This window comes from Salminus brasiliensis, chromosome 25 (assembly GCF_030463535.1).
Source record: "Salminus brasiliensis chromosome 25, fSalBra1.hap2, whole genome shotgun sequence".
Classification (NCBI taxonomy): Eukaryota; Metazoa; Chordata; class Actinopteri; order Characiformes; family Bryconidae; genus Salminus; species Salminus brasiliensis.
Window position 1 is genome coordinate 1,925,136 of NC_132902.1, and position 21,146 is coordinate 1,946,281.

Genomic DNA, 21,146 nt, shown 5'->3' on the forward strand with positions numbered 1-21,146 from the left:
AGGCTACGTCCAGACTGCAGGCAAATCGGATTTGTTTGCACGAACAGGACTATTCGCACTTATTTGCAAATTATTAGATCGGATTTTTGTGTACCCAGGCATCGCAAACCCATCGGCTTGAGTTGATGCAGGACATAGATCCGGACATAGCCCAAGACGCATTCCACAAACAAAACTCCTCCCAGTAGAATCGAAACACCGGTGATAACTGTCATAATATGAGCGAATTTGCATATTCCGTCCCACACAGCAATCAGATTTTAGTCTGATTATAAGAAGATGCATTTGAGTACCAAGTGTAAATTGCATGTGGCTATAATCTGATCCCGTTTACACCTGGTCAGGATTGTCTCCTGATGAGACAATGTGTGTCTCAAATGTGTCTCTGGTTAGTCAGACTGAAATCTGATTGCTGTGTGGGACGGTATATGCAAATTTGCTCCTTTCACAACAATTATTAGAGGAGTTTTGGCTGGAGAGGATGGATGTGTTTACACTGCTACGACGTGACTGAAATGCGTCTCAGATCAGACATACATCAAGTTAGCATCATGCTAATTGTTGGAGTACGGGCGTGCATTACTTGTTAGCTACCCATAGTTATAGATCACTGCAGGTCATACCAGGTCAGGTACCAGGTAAATCTGAGTGACCGCTAATTGGGAAACCTCTCTAATCTCTACACTACCTGTAGAGAGAACTGAGGCCTACAGGCCTTTCCTTATGTGTTTACCGTATGCTGTGGTGTGTGACTGACCTCTAGTGGCCAGTGCCAGTGCTTATTACATCTGACATGAGCAATAACAGCACCCTGGACATTTAGCATAAAGGATCGCCTCACTGACATCATTCATGACTGGACACTGAGAGCAGAAGTGAAGGTGCCTTTTCCATTGTCCAGTTTCTCGCGCCCCATGATCTTCCAGCCACTTCCTGTTCCAAGCTTTCACATGAGCTGGGCTTTCAGTCGCTGCCCCGGGGCTCTGAAAACACTTTCTCCTTTTCCATAACAGATACACTATATGTCCAAATGTTTGTGGACACCTCTTTGAGCTTGGGTCGTGCTAAAGCCACAATAGGGATGTTGAACCTTAGCTGGGTCGTAGCCATAGTAGTGATGTTAGGCCGCAGTTGGGTCATGCTAAAGCCATAGTAGCGATGTTAGACTGCAGCTGGGTCGTGCTAAAGCCATAGTAGCGATGTTAAACCCTAGCTAGGTCATGCTAAACCCACGGTAGTGATGTTAGACTGCAGCTGGGTCGTGCTAAAGCCATAGTAGCGATGTTGAACCCAAGCTGGGTTGTGCTAAAGCCACAGTAGCGATGTTAAACCCTAGCTGGGTCGTGCTAAACCCACGGTAGCAATGTTGAACTCTACCTGGGTCATGCTAAACCCACGGTATTGATGTTACACAGCAGCTGGGTCATGCTAAAGCCATAGTAGCGATGTTAGACTGCAGCTGGATCGTGCTAAAGCCATAGTAGCGATGTTGAACCCTAGCTGGGTTGTGCTAAAGCCACGGTAGCGATGTTAATCCCTAGCTGGGCTGTGCTAAAGCCACGGTAGCGATATTAGACAGCAGCCGGGTCATGCTAAAGCCATTGTAGCGATGTTAGACGAGCCCGGTAGCCGACTCAAGTAAGCTAAGCTTTATCATGCTGCAGTGTACCAAAGTGTACTGGTCTCCACACTAATGACCAGTGCAGCTTAAGAGGCTAAACTGGAGCAGCTACTCTAGTGCGTATTAGATACCGTCACCCACCATTTGGAAAGCTACGGCCCAGCCTTAGTAATCATTCAGCCCTGCGGTGGGAAAGAGGCCTATGGGTGCCTTCTACGTGGGCAGGAGTCCCAGAGCCATGTCCTGATATTTGTGTATGTTCCTGATTTGAATCAACACCTCAGGTCAAACTCACGAACGCTAGTCATTGTTTTTGATATGGGACGTCAAATGCAGGGTGTAGACGTACGTGGCATTTGAATATTAAAGGGCTTTTATTTATCCAGTACAGGATAAACAAGCTGAAGGTCAAGCCTGGCATTTGCAAATTGTGCGATATTGCAGATGGGCTGTGAGCAGATCCCTGTTCCACCTCGGCTTTTATTTGTTTACACCCTCTGCTTTCTTCAATGAGGCGTTGTTGTTATCCCTTCATAGGGTCAGCTCAGGCATGCCTTCAGCCTGAGAGGCAAGGCTTTTACTTGTAAAGTTGTTGTTTTTTTTCCACTCCTGTTCTTATTCTTTTATGTTGAGCAATAAAAGCCTCGTGCCATGTGCAGTCGCTCACTCCAGCCGAGTAATTCCTGGTCTCCGCAGTGCCCGTGGTCTTTGCGGGGATTGGTTTCGGAGTTAAAGCTCTAGGAATGCTTTCAATTAGGGCCTCGGTTGACATGTGACTGCATACGGTCTGGAATGCAGGCCGCTTTCGTCTGCTAAGGTTTAAACAAACGCTACGCCGGCGCTCGGCGTGTGTAATATTGACGTTACTAAATGAAATGTGACCGTCCGGAGGCCCGGGCCAAACCCTGGGCCAAACCTCGGGCCAAACCCCGACACGCTCTCTCTCCAGACTGGTGATGAGGTAGCTGGAGTTAAGCACAGTGCGGTTATTGGGTAAGGGAAGAATGCGGCTGCTTATGTGTGTGTGTGTGTGTGTGTGTGTGTGTGTATGGGTGTATATATATATATATATATATATATATATATATATATATATATATATATATATGTGTGTGTATATATGTCTGGCAGAGTAGAGTTATGGAGCTTCTGCGCATTTCTGCCCTCCTTCCATGGACGTTGACCACACTTCCAGTCCGAACAGTCGTCCATCTGAGAGGCTCCATACTGCCATACAGGGGTTACGATTCAATGTACTGCGATATATTGCGATACTGCAAGAAGATGTATTGCAATTTTTTTTTATTTAAAAAAAAGAAAAAAACATTATATTCATAAAATCTGTGTAATAAAAATAAAGTGTACTCCAAGATTTCCATGTAAACAATAAGCTAACAATCAATACTGAGTTTTTTCGAGAATCAATACTCTATAGCAAAACATCAATATCGCGATATTTCGATAGATCGATATTTTCTTACACCCCTACCCGCTATAGCTGTGCCTCAAGCAATGCAGGCCGCTTCCTTCCTGCAAATGCCAGCATATTGATTGGATATAGAGGTGTCAACATCTGTAATAGGGGCCTTTTAAAGACTTTAAGGGGCCCGGTTGCAGCGGCCACCTCTTTTCCAACCACCGCTGATGCAGCATCGCTAGGTGGCCTGCTCGCTCTGAGGAAAGCAAGGCTCCCCAGCCACGATACAACAGCCAGTGCTGGGAAGTGCCATCAACTCACCCACCCGAGAGAGCATGGCCTATTGTGCTCCCTCAGGCTCCGGCTGATGATTCGGGATCCTAACCCCCAGATCGCTGGCCCTCCACTGGACCGTGGACTGTCAAATTTGACGCTAAACAAAGACGTCGTGGCAGTGCATCATGTTGTAGATGCATCTATATCTTCATCTGTATGCATTTATTATTTTCAGTCATTTAAAGCAGCAGTATGTGAGAATTGGCATGTCTTGCTCCTGGGCTCCCCCTACAGTTAAGAAAGGTAACTCACGCTTTGAGCAACCCACTACAAAAGGACACACTTTACACATACATTTCTGGACAAGCTAAGAGCTCCAGAAGTTTGATCTGAAGGTAGAGAAGCATGTGGGCTGAGGCGGTAGAGTAATACTACAGGATTTTACACTAATATGACTCTATGGGTTCTGCAGCGTTACACAGCAGTTCTGGAGAGAGGTTCTCCTCCTGCAGCTCCACCACCAAACCTCCATAGTGCAGTAGCAGCAGCAGCGTTCCGGCCCCGGAGTGGGAATGACGGAGACGCCGTTATCCCTGTTCCAGTTGGTGGAGTTTAAAAAAACTGCATATTGTTGCTTTAATGACATCCATGAACATCTTTCTTCACCCACCTCAGCTCTGCAACATTAGAGCTTCAGGTCATATTTGAAGGTCCAGCGATTACTGAATTCTTGTCCCTGTGTCCACTAATCGTTGTTGTCAAAGACGGTGGACCTGTATCTCTCACAGGGGTCTTTCCTCTTCATAGACCATAGATTGTAGCTCAGCCTGTGGAAGGAAAGCTCCGGAGTGGAGACGGACTTCCTGAGCACATTGAACTTCTCCTTAAAGTACTTCGTTCTGACAGTGAATAACATGAAAATCTGAAGACCCTGTGGAAGAAGGAGAGAAGAGAACACAGACCTTAACATCTATCCACCAGCAGACCTGCCGGGGTCGTCAGACACGCCCGGCCTGCTGGAAGACTGACCACTGGGGTCCCCTCCACCTGCGTCCGACCAGCTGCCACCTACCAGTCAAACCGGCAGGCCTGCCCCTGTCATCACCACCCATGTCAGCACTTGCGGCAACGGCACTTGCGTTGCGTTATGAAATGACACACATTTTTGATGTTGGACGAGAAGGCCTGGCCTATGTTAAAGATATGTAAATATTACATTAAATAAATTATATTAATAGCAAAAATGATTCCAAAAAATAAATTTTATGAAATTATGAAATTATTAAACTAAAATAAGCATTTGGTCATATAAAATGTATGATCACTGTCAAACAAATGATACACATTTTATGTACTGCTGTACACAATACTACAAATATTAAGAAATAACAGAAAACATAAATGGTAAAATTATTGTGAAATTATTTTATATATTATATATTTAATATTTCATTGTATGAATTATTTAATAGTAGTGATATTTACTTAAATATGTGTTAATAGCAAAAATAATAATGTGCAATTTTTATTGTGTGTATTCAATAATTATTAAGTTATATATACCATTTATTATTTATTAATTATAATTATATTTATTATTATTTTTATAATTATATATATATATGTATTATTTTTATTTTATTTTTTTAATGCATATATGTAAGTGTTGTTATATTCCCACCTGTGTTGTATTGCACAGGCAGAACACGTAGGTGAGGATGTTCTGGGTGATTTGCTGATTGGAGAGAAGCATGAAGTAGCCAACGATCCAGGACACGCCCAGCACCACGGCCAGGGACAAGCTGCTCAGCATCTTCTTCCAAAGAGGAGTCACCTGAGAGCTGCAGGAGAAGATGGTGGAACACTGGGTGACTCAGCAGTAATGGCTGATGGATGAACTACTACCAGCTGCGGCCGCAGGTAAGTAGGAGTGCGCATCGTTCAGTAAGCTGTGTGAGCTACACCTGCACACCCACCTGTTGAGCATGGTGTTGGTCCTGCAGGTGGTGCACGCGAAGTAAAAGAGCACAGCGATATTAAAAAAGATCATTGCGGCCAGTGGGAGAAGAAAACCCCACAGCATGGGCTTCTTTGGGTCAAACTTGCCGTGGTCATCCAGTACGGCCAGCCAACAACTGCAACACACACACACACACACACACGTTTAGATACCTCAAAAAGATCAACATAGATTAGGTTATTACTTTATAAGAAACATCCACATTGTGCTTCCACTCACTGGCCATTTTATTGGAAACACCTACTACCTTGTGCTTCCACTCGCTGGCCACTTTATTGGAAACACCTACTACCTTGTGCTTCCACTCACTGGCCACTTTATTAGAAACACCTACTACCTTGTGCTTCCACTCGCTGGCCACTTTATTGGAAACACTTACAACCTTGTGCTTCCACTCGCTGGCCACTTTATTGGAAACATGTATTACACCTTGTGCTTCCATTTGATGGCCACTTTATTGGCAACACCTACTACCTTGTGCTTCCACTCGTTGGCCACTTTATTGGAAACACTTACTACCTTGTGCTTCCACTCGCTAGCCACTTTATTGGAAACATGTATTACACCTTGTGCTTCCATTTGCTGGCCACTTTATTGGAAACACCTACTACCTTGTGCTTTTTGTTGATTGGACTGGGTGACTGACCACATTTCTGCGGTGATTTTCTGGAGGAGCACTCTGAGGGAGAAACCGAGGAAGGCTTTACTCACAACTCCTCCTGCCGGTAGTTTAGGGGGGCATCTGGTCGATACGTGGCTCCTAGTGAGATGCCAACTATCACAGCAGGGAGACCTGAGGCAAGGGACAAAGGACAAATGCTTGGTTCCGCCTCTTAGAGGGGCACATATTGCACGTATTTTCCTAGAGGTTCCTGGAGGTTCCTGGAGGTTCCTGTACCAAAACATGTTTCCTACCTATCACTCCCTGGCCACTTTATTAGAAACACCTTCTATCTTCTGCGTCAACTCGCTGGCCACTTTATTAGAAACACCTACTACACCTTGTGCTTCCATTCCCTGGCCACTTTATTAGAAACACCTACTACCTAGTGCTTCCACTCACTGGCCACTTTATTAGAAACACCTATTACCTTGCACCTCTGCTCTCTGGCCACTTTATTGGAAACACCTACTACCTTCTGCTTCAACTCACTGGCCACTTTATTGGAAACACCTACTACCTTGTGCTTTCATTCACTGGCCACTTTATTGGAAACACCTACTACCTTCTGCTTCCACTCACTGGCCACTTTATTAGAAACACCTACTATCTTCTGCTTCCACTCACTGGCCACTTTATTAGAAACACCTACTACCTTCTGCTTCAACTCCCTGGCCACTTTATTGGAAACACCTACTACTTTGAGCTTCCATCTATTCTACTGGCAGAACTTCTTGCTCTACAGGGCCCAGACAAGCTGTGTTTGTGCATTTGCACATCTGTGCACTCTTCGGAAGGGGACTCTTACCCCAGCCGGCGGCGATGGAGTAGACAATGAAGTTTTTTGGTGGGCCCAAGATGGTGTTTCGGATCATTAAGTAGATATGGGCGGCGTACAGGGTGCTCCAGGTGAACGTGGCCAGCAGGAAGTACTGCAGCAGGGCAGCGATGGCAGTGCACGTCCCGTGCTCCGGGGCCAGATGGACACTGGACGCGGGAATGGTGTTGGCGTCCGACGGGGGCGACGGTCCGCTCTGCTGGACTGGGTTGTTAATGCCGAAGATGAAAAGGAGGTAGAAGGCAATCATGGCCACGCAGATGCTGACCATCAGGAGAGTGGGGCTGGTCCCTCTGGTCTTTCTGCAGGAGGAAGGGTCAGCGTGGGTAAATTGGTGGTTTGCTATATAGGCTGTTTATCTGCCCAATGTAATCCATATGGGGCTCATATACTGGGGCCAGTTGCTCCCACTTGCAGCCCAGATTGACCCTATTAGTGACCCTCATGGGCAAACAAACATGGAGCCCACATGGTTTCAATGCTTTATGGGCCCCAACTAGATTGCCCAAAGCTGGCCCAACTGTCTGATCAATGTAATCCATATGGGGCCCATATAGAAATGCCCATCTAGAATCAGGGGTCCCATTTGTAGTCCACCCTCGCACCAATATTTCCCCATGTAAGGGGGCATATAAGGGGCACATGTGGGGCCAGTGGATGATTGCTCATATGAGCCCCACTTGCAGCCCAGATTGGCCCCATTAGTGACCCACATGGGCAAACACACATGGAGCCCCATCTGGATTGACCAAAGGGAGCCCAAATGTCTGCCCATCTTTAATTGCCTGTCTAGCACCTAAGGGTCCCATTTGTAGTCCACCCTGGCACCATTATTGGCCCATGTAAAGGGGCCATACAAGGGGCTCATGCGACCCACATGGGCAAACACACAAGGAGCCCACAGTCAGAGGAGCAGGGCCTCTTATTCCAGCTTCTTCAAGGCTTTTGGAAAATCCTGGAGACACACCGGCTCCACCTGGTGTACAGAAGCTGCAGCGGTTTTACCAGATAGTTTGACTGAATTCATCATAATAAAAGTATTTTCTTCAGATTCTGACTTAACATGTTGATCTAATGACTTCAGATTTTACGTAAATAAACCAAAACAGTAGTATTTTCTTTAGATTCAGACTAATATGTTTTAATAATGGCTGAATTTCACAGAATAATGGTATTTTCTTTAGATTAGGACTGAATATCTAAAAAAAAAAACCCTGCTTACTTGAGATTTGAAATGAATCTGTTGGAATAATGTCTTATTTTCTTGAGATTTCAACTGAATTTATTGGAATAATGACTTATTTTCCTGAGATTCGTATTTTTCCTGAGATTTGTATTTTTCGTATATTAGTATTTTCTTGGGATTAACAATTTTGATGATTCCTAACTTAATAAACAAAATCTTATAATGTTTTATATAATAAATAAGCCAAACCAGTAGTAGATTAAGACTAAATATGTTGAAATAATATTGTATTTTCTTCAGACTTTGACTGAATATCTTGAAAAAATTTGCCTGGTTGGAATTTTAACTGAATTTGTCAAACAATAATGACTTATTTCCTTGAGATTTTGACTCAATCTGATGGAATAATGGCTTGTTTTCCTGAGATTCATATTTTAGATAATAGTATCTTCTTGGGATTAAGATTTTTGATGATTCATCACTTAATCAACAAAATCTTATAATGTTTTAAATATTAAATAAAGCCAAAACAGTAGTATTTCCTTTAAATTCAGACTGTGTTCTAATAATGGCTGAATTTAACAAAATAGTGGTATTTTCTTTAGATTAGGACTGAATATATATATATATATATATATATATATATATATATCTTATTTTTTTCAGACTTTCACTGAATATCTTGAAAACAATTTGCCTGGTCGGAATTTTAACTGAATTTGTCAAAAACAATGGCTTTATTTTCTTGAAATTTTGACTGAATCTGTTGGAATAACGACTAATTTGTTGAGTTTTTGACTGATTTTCTTTAATTAATAGCTTTTTTAAACTCGCGTTTGGACTAAATATTTTATAATGACTTACAGTCCTGTGATTTGGGCTGAATTAGTCAAAATAATGGTATTTTCTTTAGATTATCACAGAATATGTTGAAACATTGACTTTTTTATTGAGAGTTTGACTGAATATATTAAAGTAAAGGTATTTTCTTCAGATTGTGACCAAATATGTTGAAATAATGGTTTATTGTCTTCAAGCTTTGACTGAATATTTGAAAAAAACCTGCTTACTCGATATTTGAACTGAATTTGTTGGAATAATGTCTTATTTTCCTGAGATTCGGAAAATAATTAATAATATTTTCTTGGGATAAAGAATATATGATTTCTAACATAATCATTAATTATTAAATAAACCAAAACAGTAGTATTTCCTGAGTATAATGTCTTATTTTGTTGACATTTCGACAAAATATTTGAAAGTAATATTATTCCCTTAAGATTATGCCCCAATATATATATATATACTTTTTATATTTTTAAATTTTAAATATTTTACATTTAAAATGAATGAATTCATAAATTATAAATAAAGGCTTATTTTATTATATTATATGCTATATTAAAATGATAATTTTTTAACGTGAGATTTATCTGTTATAACTTATTTTCTTGAGATTCAGATTATAATTAATAGTATTTTCTTGGGATTAAGAACTGTGATGATTACGATGATTACATAATGTTTTAAATATTATGTAGATATTAAAATGTAATTCTAAAGGATAAAGAGAAGTTGGAAAATGGTGACCGACACTCCAGCTGCAGACTCTGCATGCAAATACTACAGATATGCAAACGCCAGGATTAAAGCTGGGTCTTTTTTTAGTTCTTTTGTGTTAGAGCGGATGACGCAGTGGCGCGGTGACGCAGTGATGCACAGCCGGACAACAACTGAACTGATACCTACTGCAAATGGTTGCTATGGTGTTACTAAACAGTGGCTACAGGATCACAGGCGGGTGGTTTTTAAAGGTTTGCTGTTTAAAGGTGATTGAAGTGGCGTTGTAGGTGTTTTCATAGGATGTTGCTAGGTGGTTGCTAGAGCATTACTAGAGTGGTGTTGCTATGGTGTCCTATGTGGTTGTTGGGATGTGCTTATAAAGTTCTAAACCCAATTAATAATAAAATAATGTAAGAATAATGGCTTCTTTTTTCAGATTGGTTGCTATGGTGTCTAAAGTGATTGCTAGGAAGTTGCTAGATAGTTACTGTACTATACTATAAAGATCTCCATTGGTTGCTAAGATGTCGTTTGCTGGTTGTTATGGTGCTCTAGATGATATACATTGCTAGTTAGTTACTAGACTTTACTATAAAGATCTGAATTGGTTGCTAGGATATTGTTTGCTTGTTGCTATGGCACTCTAGATTAAATGCCTTGTTGGATAGTTACTATACTATACATATCTGAATTGGTTGCTAGGATGTTTTTTGCTGATTGCTATGGTGCTCTAAATGATATACATTGCTAGATAGTTACTAGACTATACTATAAAGATCTGAATTGGTTGCTAGGTTGCTTGCTGGTTGCCATAGCACTCTAGATCAAATACCTTGCTGGATAGTTACTATACTATAAAGATCTCCATTGGTTGCTAGGATGTTGCTTGCTGGTTGCTATGGTGCTCTAGATGATACTTACCTCGTCAGGATCTGAAAAAGCAGTGTAAGGACCAGACCGGCAATCGACAGAGCACAGCCCGTTATACTGATCGCGTCTAACGCCGGGGAATATTTGTAGTTTGGGCTAAAGCTCTGCAAATAAACAAACACACAGTACATAAACAACCACTGCGATCACACACTTCTTGCCCAGGACTTGCGTTAACTCAACTTATCCTAGTCCAACGTTCTCCTAATTCACATTTTTTACTTCTGCATCTAAGTTTGGACAACAATCCATACTGAGTTGAGCCTCAAAATCATCAGTAAATGAGGCTGTGACTCCGCCCCCCTCAATCAATTTGGTTTTTTTTCCAATGTGCAGATTAGAGCAACCCCTATTGTTAGATTCCTGACCAGGGAGGGCTGTGGTATAGACAGAATGTAACCTTATGACCTCCTCACACTTGATGAGCAGCAGTTAGACCGTAGGGCCGGTCCAGAGCTGGGAAATGACCATCCCTTCTTTCTCAGGCACAGAAACGTACAAGCTCCCATCAACACCACTAACAGTCCTCCATGGCCAGGAGTCCCCAACGTGATAGGGTGGTCCTAACGTTCCTTATGTGGTTTGACAACCCTCTTTAATAAGGTGTTCTGCCCCCCCTAACCCATTCTTACCATGAGCACGGCGAAGTTGGTGGCGTGGTTGCAGCTGCAGGTCAGGACAGAAGAATTTAAGCCAGCGGAGGGCTTCAGGACTTTGATGCAGCCTTTTGTGCTCCAGTCCTCCTGGTTATAGTCCCAGAACACACACGCAAAGTCGTGGAGGGTCACGTCAGACACATTCTGAAAACACCGATCACCAACAGAACCCAGATTAGCATTTCTGTCTCAACAGAGAACCTTCTTAAGACACCTGCTATTCTCAACCCTGGAGACGTAAGCATGGACCTGGACTTGCACCCCAGAAAATCGTGAAAGGACCTGGGCCTGCACCTCAGAGACTTAAGAATTGACTCAAACTTGCCCTACAGAAACTCAAAAATGGACCTGGACTAGCATTTCTAGAGACTCAAAAATTTACCTGGACTTGCATCCCAGAAAATCTTGAATGGACCTGGACTTGCATCCCAGAAACTCAAATCTTAACTCAGATACACACCCTAGAAACTCAATAATCGACTTGGGCACCTTAGGGACTCAATAATTGACCTGGACTAGCATTTCTGACTTAGGGAACGTGACGGGAAATTTCCAACCGAAGGCAAAACAAGGAACATAGACATCCCTTACCTGTTTACCTATGGTAAACTCAATATTGACATTGAGTTTGCCTTGGCCCTGCAGATTCCCAGAGATCACTCTCCTCTTGCTGCCCAGAGGGTCCTTAAACACTTTAGACCTGAAGAACTGATCGTTATTGTAAAGCACAAAGCCGACGTTAACGTGAGCATCTGAATCCTTTTGAGATGAGTCTCCTGAGAAACAAGCAGAGCAGGAGCAGTGACATGAACAGCAAGGCGACATATTAGCACTAGCAACAGAAGCAATGTCAGTGCATCATAAGAAACAGTCAGAAGACCCCATGGAAACCGTGACCTTTTTGAACATATCTGAACACCTGGACATCCTGGACACCCCCTCCTCCCATTATTTTCTACCTCAATTTTATTTTCTTCTCTTGATTGAAGTTGAAGGGAGTGGTGAAGAAGATCTCCATGGCCAGATCCAAAGAGCTCTCTCTGAGACCTTCTTTCTGAAAGAAGGTCTCAGAAGGTTTCTTTTCTTTAAAAGTCAAAAATCTGTCGTTGTTCTGTCCTGACCGCAAGTGAAACAGCTGACCATCACGGCCAGGCCAGGCCAGGCAGTCCTAGCAACTTCAGCCCAAGTGCAGAACCACAAGACGAGTAAAGAAGCCTCCAACAGTCCTAAAACCCTGGTAGTAGGTAGGTCTCGCCACAGCTGTCCAAGTCCAAGTACAGCATCTACCCTCAAAAAGAGACCCCACACCAGTCACAGTAACCGAGGACATTTTTGACGAAAACCAGAACACAAGAACCAGTATCAGGAGGTGGAGATGTCATAGTTTGGGGTTCCTTTCCTGCAGTAGGGTTTCGGAGAGCTCTGCTACATAGAAACTGCTAGGGATTCTTCATTGTATCAGAGGGAAACTGCGGAAAACTGAAGCTGAAAGACTTCTGCTTGGAGGAGTGGGAAATCTGTCTGCCAGTTGCTGGAGCATTATAGGAAACCCATGTCTAACTGAAGTTATTCCAGCCAGGGTGGGGGGAAGAAATACCAGCTATTAGGACATAGGGTGTCCAAACCTTTTCCCCTCGCAAGAAAATCACATTTTGTATGAACCCCTTAACGCAGAAAGGCATTTAGTTATCTTACCTCTATGGCTCCTAATATTTTATATTTAATAGTTCAGTTTTAAATGAAGATTAAATGTCCAAATTTCTACTATATTTTATATAAGTAAGGTTTTTATGGGGTGTATGGCATGTAATATACAACAACCGGACAGTACCTGTCAATTTGATGGACATCTGGACATCAATGGGAGGAGTAGCATTTTGGGAAGGAATGCTGGACTGGTTAACGTTGATTCGGTCACTTGTGAAGGTGTCCGTCAAACCTAAGGAAGAGTAAGGAAGTCAAATCTGAGCCGATATATTATTATATTGGGCCAAAACCAGCAGCGGGAAGGCCTAGACCTACTGGGTCCGAACATACTGGCGTTACTGCACACACTCGTCATAGACTACACCACTGCCAAACTGCCATTCTGGTGTCCCACCACAAACACACACCTTTAAAGGCACTGAAGTGGACCTGTTCCGTGGGTTTGATCGTCGTCACTTGGACTACGAGGTTAGGCTGCACCAGCTGTGGTTCCGTGGAATTCAGATTCAACGAGAAATTCTGCAGGGTTCTGGTGAGGCTGTGGAGAATAAACACACATGGCAAACTCTACTCAAGTCCATACTGGTACTCCATGAGCAAAGCCCAAATGTATTCAGTAGTCATACCTGCTGATAGAATTAGCAGTCTGGGTGGAGAATTGGGCCACGCTGGAATTAAGAAGCTGGCTGACTGTGGTCACCGCAGCCAGCTTGATGTCCTGAGCAGAAAGATCAAAAGCACCATCAGTCATATAATGTCTGCCACACTTTTTTCTGCAATAAAACTTTTATTTTGAGACCACAAGAAAAAAAAGTTATTGCAAGAAAACATTTATCTTGAGATATCAAGAAACATTTGGTATTGCAAGAAAATGTATCTTGAGACCACAGGAAAAAAACCTGTTATTGCAATAAAACCTTTATCTTGAGATATCAAGAAAAATTTGGTTTTGCAAGAAAATTTATCTTGAGACTACAAGAAAAGAAAAGTTATTGCAAGAAACTTTATCTTGAGACCACAAGAAAAATAGTTATTGCAATAAAACCTTTATCTTGAGACCACAAGAAAAAAAGTTATTGCAAGAAAACATTTATCTTGAGATATCAAAAAAAAAATGGCTATTGCACGAAAATCTATCTTGAGACCACAGGAAAAACTGTTATTGCAATAAAACCTTTATCCTGAGACCACAAGAAAAAAAGTTATTGCAAGAAAACATTTATCTTGAGATATCAAGAAAAATTTGGTTTTGCAAGAGAATTTGTTTTGAGACCACAAGAAAAATAGTTTTTGCAAGAAAACTTTTATCTTGAGATATCAGAAAAATAGCAATTGCATGAAAATATATCTTGAGACCACAAGAAAAATAGTTGTTGCAAGAAAACCTTTATCTTGAGATATCAAAAAAATTTGCTATTGCACGAAAATCTATCTTAAGGCCACAAGAAAAAATAGTTATTGTAATAAAACTTTTATCTTGAGACCACAAGAAAAACTGTTATTGCAATAAAACCTTTATCTTGAGACCACAAGAAAAAATAGTTATTGCAAGAAAACCTTTCATCTTGAGACCACAAGAAAAATTAACTATAATCAATAGAAAACATTTATCTAGAGATCACAAGAAAAATAAGTTGCGATCACGATTAACTCACTGCAGAGACTCACACTTCTATGGAAGCATTATAGTATTTGTGAAGTTTGCTCTAAAGTTGAGTGTACAGTGCTCACAGTGTACCTCACTGATCGGCCCCGAGGACAGCAGGTTGCTGGCTATCTGGGCAGCAGTGCTGATGTTTTGGGTGGTCAGCTTCTGAGGATTGGATGTGAGGATCTGGGTATTGAATGCTAAGCTCTGCCTGCTCTCCAGAGAGGCATGTGAAAGCTAGAAAGAACACATATTTAGTACCAACTCAGCTCAGAGACAGTGTGAAACATCAATACTTTCACTTTCTGTTTGTTTACAAGCTGTAATTTACTCACATCTCCATAAATGGTATCAAGGGTCAAGCTACAGTTCAGCACCTGAGGCTTGTCAAAACTAAACAATCCATTCAAGCAACGAGCTGTGGCCTGAGGCAAACCGGCTGTGTGATCCAAACACAAAGAGAAGACAATAGGTATGGGAGGAGTCACTAATTCATTTAGTAGTACAGGCCTTTATTGTTTAGAAATCTGACCAATTACTTTTGACTGATAATTCTGTTTCCGTCAGTGCCTGTGTCAAATTTTTCAAGAGAGACAAAGAGGGATGATGTGACAAAGCACATGCAAATTTCAAAAGGTTACTTGTATTTCCTGTTGTTGGTATAGAAACAGTGTCGCTGCTAAGTTAGCCTACTTGCTGAAAGTGCTGGCTGAAGAAGTCCAGAAAGGCCACGAGTCAATTATATGGTTCTGCACCATTATCTTGGGAACTATTATCTTGAGATCACAAAAAAAACTTAGTTATTGAAAGAAAACCTTTGTCTTGAGATCACAAGAAAAATTAATTGTAATCAGGAGAAAACTTTCATCTTGAGATCACAAGAAAAAAAATTATTGTGATAAAACTTTTATCTTGAAATCACAAGAAAAAAAGTTATTGCATTAAAACCATTATCTTGAGATCACAAGAAAAAAGTAATTACAAGAAAACATTTATCTTGCAATATCTAGAAAATTAGGTTTTGCAAGAAAATTTATCTTGAGATCACAAGAAAAATGAACTGTAATCAGGAGACAACTTTCATCTTGAGATCACAAGAAAAAATGTTATTGTGAAAAAACTTTTATCTTGAGATCACAAGAAAGCAAAAAGTTATTGGAAGAAAATCTTTATCTTGAGATCACAAGAAAAAATGTTATTGTAAGAAAACGTATTTTGAGATCACAAGAAAAATTAACTGTAATCAGGAGAAAACCTTTGTCTTGGGATTACAAAAAAAATGTCATTCCGATAAAACTTTTATCTTGAGACCACAAAAAAAATATTGTAAGAAAACTTATCTTGAGATCACAAAAAAGTTTATTGCAATAAAACCTATATATTGAGATCACAAGAAAAAAAGTTATTACAAGAAAACATTTATCTTGCAATATCTAGAAAATTAGGTTTTGCAAGAAAATTTATCTTGAGATCACAAGAAAAATGAACTGTAATCAGGAGACAACTTTCATCTTGAGATCACAAGAAAAAAGAGTTATTGCGATAAAACTTTTATCTTGAGATCACAGGAAAAAAAAGTTACTGTAATAAAACCTTTATCTTGATATTACAAGAAAAAAAGTTACTGGAAGAAAATCTTTATCTTGAGACCACAAGAAAAAAAAGTTATTGCAAGAAAACATATCTTGAGATCACAAGAAAAATAAGTTGCGATCACAATTAACTCACTGCCTTTCTGGAGTTCCACTGTTGGCAGTAGTTACAGCACATCTGTACGACGCTTTTTTATTAATCTCTTAATCCTTTTTTTGACTGTTTTGCATCAAATGTAAATTTAGACGTTGAAATGAGTTGCAGTACCAGAGAAATAAATATGTAAATCGTGACACTGCGCTACAATCTGAATCACATCGTATCGCATTAGCAGTTGCTACCAGTAACTTTTAAATATTGGATCAAGATGGAGGTAAACATCTCTAGATAAAAGAAATTAAAATACTGTAAAATAATTTGCAAATTTTCAGATTTTCCGTTGAAAGTTCAGAATCAGAATCAGCGTCAATGTTCTAATAATAATAATTTATACACCAGTACAGTAAATCTGACCAGAGACCTGCATGAAATTTCAAACCTCACGCTAGCAAATTCTCAAAAATTGACAAACATTTTTGGCGCTCGGTGAAAATAAACTGGAATACTTTACCACTGACTAAATCTGCTGAACACAACTCATTTGAATATCCAAACTGACCAACGACAGTTTTTGGGAAATTGAAGTTAGCAACAGTGTTCGGAGAGCAGAAGTTTTCTGTATAAAAACAAAAACAGAGAGAAAAATGAAGCTGTAGCACATATCAGTAGCTAATATGCTATTATTAGAGTTTTCGTTTTATTTATTGATACTATTTTTCCTGTTATCCACTACGCTGTTTGATGTGCTTACTCGATACTGTATTGAATTGTATAGTACAAACTTTATTTATATATATATATATATATAAAAAAAAATATATATATATATATATATATATATATAAGCATTGTGCTGTTAATGGACCGATTTGCTACTCTTATGCCCTTACAAATTAATAATTTAATTTAATTTAATTAATGTAATTTTAAAAAGAAAAATATTTTATTCAGATTCATTTGTAATGACTTTCTATAATTTTCTATAATATAAGGCAATATTGATCATGCTAAACATTTCGGCTAATGTACGAATTGGCACATTTAATGGTTTAATGTCCTTTAGCTTACTAAACAAACCTATTAGCACAGCAACATGCCTGCAATTTTTCGGCTAGCTATAAAAGCCAGTCGTAAAAAACAACTCCAGACCTCTGCAGTAAGGCTAATGCATCAGATCTTTATCACTCAGGTCAGAGTGCGAATATCAGATGTCAGAAAAGGAAAAAGTGACGTACGCAATTCGCAGAATCTCCCAGTGTAGTCATCCGGACAGATGCAGACCCCGTTCTCAGGACGACCGCCATTCTGACACGACAGAGCATCTGTAGGTGGTCTGGTTGTGGCCACTGTCGTACTGGGGGCTGCTGTGGACGTTGCTGTGGTCGTATTGGGTGCAGCTGTGGGTGCTGCTGTGGTCGTATCGGACGCTGCTGTGGTCGTATCGGACGCTGCTGTGGTCGTATCGGACGCTGCTGTGGTCGTATTGGGGGCTGCTGTGGGCGCTGCTGTGGTCGTATCGGGGGCTGCTGTGGTCATAGCTGGAATATCTGTGGTCGTATTGGGCCCTGCTGTGGTCGTATCGGGGGCTGCTGTGGTCGTATTGGGCGCTGCTGTGGTCGTATCGGGGGCTGCTGTGGTTGTATCGGGGGCTGCTGTGGTCATAGCTGGAATATCTGTGGTCGTATTGGGCCCTGCTGTGGTCGTATTGGGCGCTGCTGTGGTCGTATCGGGGGCTGCTGTGGTTGTATCGGGGGCTGCTGTGGTCATAGCTGGAATATCTGTGGTCGTATCGGGCACTGCTGTGGTCGTATTGGGCGCTGCTGTGGGTGTTGTTGTGGTCGTATCGGGGGCTGCTGTGGTTGTATCGGGGGCTGCTGTGGTCATAGCTGGAATATCTGTGGTCGTATTGGGCCCTGCTGTGGTCGTATCGGGGGCTGCTGTGGTTGTATCGGGGGCTGCTGTGGTCATAGCTGGAATATCTGTGGTCGTATCGGGCACTGCTGTGGTCGTATTGGGCGCTGCTGTGGGTGTTGCTGTGGTCGTATCGGGGGCTGCTGTGGGCGCTGCTGTGGTCGTATCGGGGGCTGCTGTGGTCGTATCGGGGGCTGCTGTGGTCGTATCGGGCGCTGCTGTGGTCGTATCAGGCGCTGCTGTGGGCGCTGCTGTGGTCGTATTGGGTGCTGCTGTGGTCATTGCTGCGGATGTATCAGGGGCTGCTGTGGTCGTATTGGATGTAGCTGTGGGTGCTGCTGTGGTCATTGCTGCAGATGTATCAGGGGCTGCTGTGGTCGTATTGGATGTAGCTGTGGGTGCTGCTGTGGTCATTGCTGCAGATGTATCAGGGGCTGCTGTGGTCGTATTGGATGTAGCTGTGGGTGCTGCTGTGGTCATTGCTGCGGATGTATCAGGGGCTGCTGTGGTCGTATTGGATGTAGCTGTGGGTGCTGCTGTGGGCATTGCTGCGGATGTATCAGGTGCTGTTGTGGTCGTAGCGGGAATTTCTGCGGCCGTACTGGCCGCTATTGTGGTTCTAGTGGGAATACCTGTGGTCATACTGGGTGCTGTTGTGGCCGTAGCGGACAAAGGGGCTGCTATGGTCATGTTTAGAGTCTGATCAATGATCAGTATGCTTTCGGTGAAGTCAAGTGATGCGGTGGTGGTGTCAACTGCATCAGTAATCGCGGCCGTTGCTGTAATCACAAAATAACCAATAAGCCACTTTCTGGGAACTTGTGGATGGTCTGCAAAAAATATGACCGTTGAATCGAGGCTCATCCAGGGACTGTTTTTAGGCTCAATTTCTGATTGATCCTTTGTTTTTACCGCTGTGTTAGAGCCACTCCAGATGAACAGGAAGCTAAGATTGTAAACACAGTCCAGTTCAGTCCAAGCTACGTTCACATCGCCAGGCTGAAGTGACTCAAATCTAATGTGCCTTAATGTGACATAAACCTGGGGACATCTTTTCAAATCAGGGATGTTCAGGTGTTACAATTGGTCATTTTGGTACATTCTTAAAAAAGGAGGACTGCCCTGGCAAGCCCAGCGACACCCAAAAAGGCCTGGAAGGTCTGGACACAATGAACGAGCAGGTGTCCCAATACTTTTGTCAAAATATTGTCTGTGAATATCCTTCAAATAAACTGTAAGGTACCAACCAGAACATTGAATATGGATTCTATTGATCCAGGGAGGTGAATTCATAGGATCATCCTCATCATCACTTACCTGACGCAAGTATTAACAGGACACGGAGGTCCACCATGGTCAGCGACAGCATGTAAACAACGGCAACTTCAGTGAGGCTTTTACTGCCGTGGAATCCGGTTCACAGCTGCACAAGGAAGTCCAAAGTCAGTGCTTCACACTTCCCAGATATGGCATTAGGGTCTGGCTGTAAAAACAAATACACACACACACACAATTCCTGGGAACCTTGGACACTTAAACGAATGGCTTGGTCAAACAAAAACAAAAAACCCCAACACCAGACCAACCTGACCGCCTACTGACCCCAGACACTCTCAGTCTGCCGAGACATGTCTGATCTCCGACATGTGATCTCCGACTGTCACTGATCTCATCTCTCTTATAAAAATCAGAAAATCATCGAAATGCTGCGGAAAAGCTGCTACTGAGTACAATACATGTCCAAATATTTGTGGACACCCCATCACCCCAATCTTACTACTTTAAGATGCACCCATTGCTGACACCGATGTGCAAATGCACACACACAAACACACACAGCTTGTCTAGGACTCTCTGGAGCAGATAGACCTGATTAGCCTATTGGCACCATGCCGCCTCACGTCAAGCGTGGTCTAGAGGGGTGTATAAAGCCCCTCCAGCATCCATCCATTACATCCTGACATCACTAACTCTTAGCTCTTGTGGCTGGATGCAATCAAATCCTCACAGCCATGTTCCTTCAAAATCAAGCAGAAAAGCCTACTACCAACAGTTACTCCAACAAATCTTCTCGATTTCAGACGAAACAACGAATGAGGTGCAGGTGTCCCAATACTTTTGTCTTTTTATCTAGAATGAATAGTTTTACAGCAAACCACTTGGTGGTCCTGTCACTGTGCGTAAAATGAGACCCCTTACCCGTGTAGCAGGGTGCAGCAGGGTGTACGGAGTGCAGTTCCTCGCCTTGAGGCAGGTGTGAGTGGCTCAACACAAGTGGCCCGTGCTTCAATTCCGTGCACATTACATATTAACCCGGACAGCCAGGTGAGCCTCCCGGCCCGCCTATCACTTCCCAGCCTGCATGCGGACGCAAGTGCGGCCATAGTCAAATTAGTGGTTGGGGTTTGGAAGGCTAAAATAATTCCATGGTAGTTGCAATAACAACCTGGCAACCACCTCACTACAGCGCGAGCGAGAGCCGCCGTCCTGTGTGTAGTCCCTGCAGTTCACTAGGTTTTGCTAGGTGGTCGCTAAGGTGTTACTCTGGTATAGGTGTTGCACTTATGGCACAGGTATTGGCATCTAAGGTGTTGCCGGGTGGTCGCTAAATCTGTGGCTATGGTATAAGAACTGGTTGCTAAGGTGCTGCAATGGTACATTTATTGGTTGCTAAGGTGTTACTGTAGTATAGACGTTGCTAGGTGGTCGGTAAGGTGTTACCTTGGTATAGGTGTTGTTCTTATAGCGCAGGGGTTGGCTTCTAAGGTATTGCCGGGTGGTCGTTAAAGCTGTGGCTATGGTATAAGAGTTGGTTGCTAAGGTGTTACTCTAGTATAGATGTTGCTAGGTGGTCGCTAAGGTGTCACTCTGCTATAGGTGTTGTTCTTATGGCACAGCTGTTGGCTTCTAAGGTATAGCTGGGTGGTCGCTAAAGCCTTGGCTATGGTATAAGAACTGGTTGCTAAGGTGCTGCAACGGTATATTTGTTGGTTGCTAAGGCATTGCTAGGTGGATGCTAA

At 42.3% G+C, this 21,146-nt stretch overlaps 1 protein-coding gene across 1 annotated transcript; it reads right to left on the reverse strand.

The window, feature by feature from the left end:
- Positions 1 to 3,771: 3,771 nt before the first annotated feature.
- On the reverse strand, positions 3,772 to 20,368 carry adgrg7.1 (adhesion G protein-coupled receptor G7, tandem duplicate 1). Its single transcript, XM_072670867.1, has 16 exons — positions 20,326 to 20,368; positions 19,444 to 19,609; positions 17,451 to 18,905; positions 14,859 to 14,962; positions 14,614 to 14,760; positions 13,502 to 13,593; positions 13,283 to 13,413; positions 13,000 to 13,107; positions 11,760 to 11,944; positions 11,145 to 11,312; positions 10,504 to 10,616; positions 6,804 to 7,135; positions 6,046 to 6,127; positions 5,291 to 5,449; positions 4,996 to 5,155; positions 3,772 to 4,245 (listed from the first exon to the last, which is right to left on the reverse strand). Exons 2-16 carry the CDS (start codon positions 19,493 to 19,495, stop codon positions 4,060 to 4,062), a joined length of 3,474 nt encoding a protein of 1,157 aa, XP_072526968.1. The 5' UTR covers positions 19,496 to 19,609; positions 20,326 to 20,368; the 3' UTR covers positions 3,772 to 4,059.
- Positions 20,369 to 21,146: the final 778 nt, after the last annotated feature.

What these genes read in the sequence shown, in the direction of transcription:
- adgrg7.1 (XM_072670867.1), bottom strand. Translation starts at nt 19,495, where the DNA reads ATGCTGTCGCTGACCATGGTGGACCTCCGTGTCCTGTTAATACTTGCG. An exon ending in TGGGAGATTCTGCGAATTGC is followed by an intron (nt 14,963 to 17,450) that starts GTACGTCACTTT and finishes TGGATCACACAG; the next exon opens with CCGGTTTGCCTCAGGCCACA. An exon ending in GCCTGTGCAATACAACACAG is followed by an intron (nt 4,246 to 4,995) that starts GTGGGAATATAA and finishes CTTCTTCCACAG; the next exon opens with GGTCTTCAGATTTTCATGTT.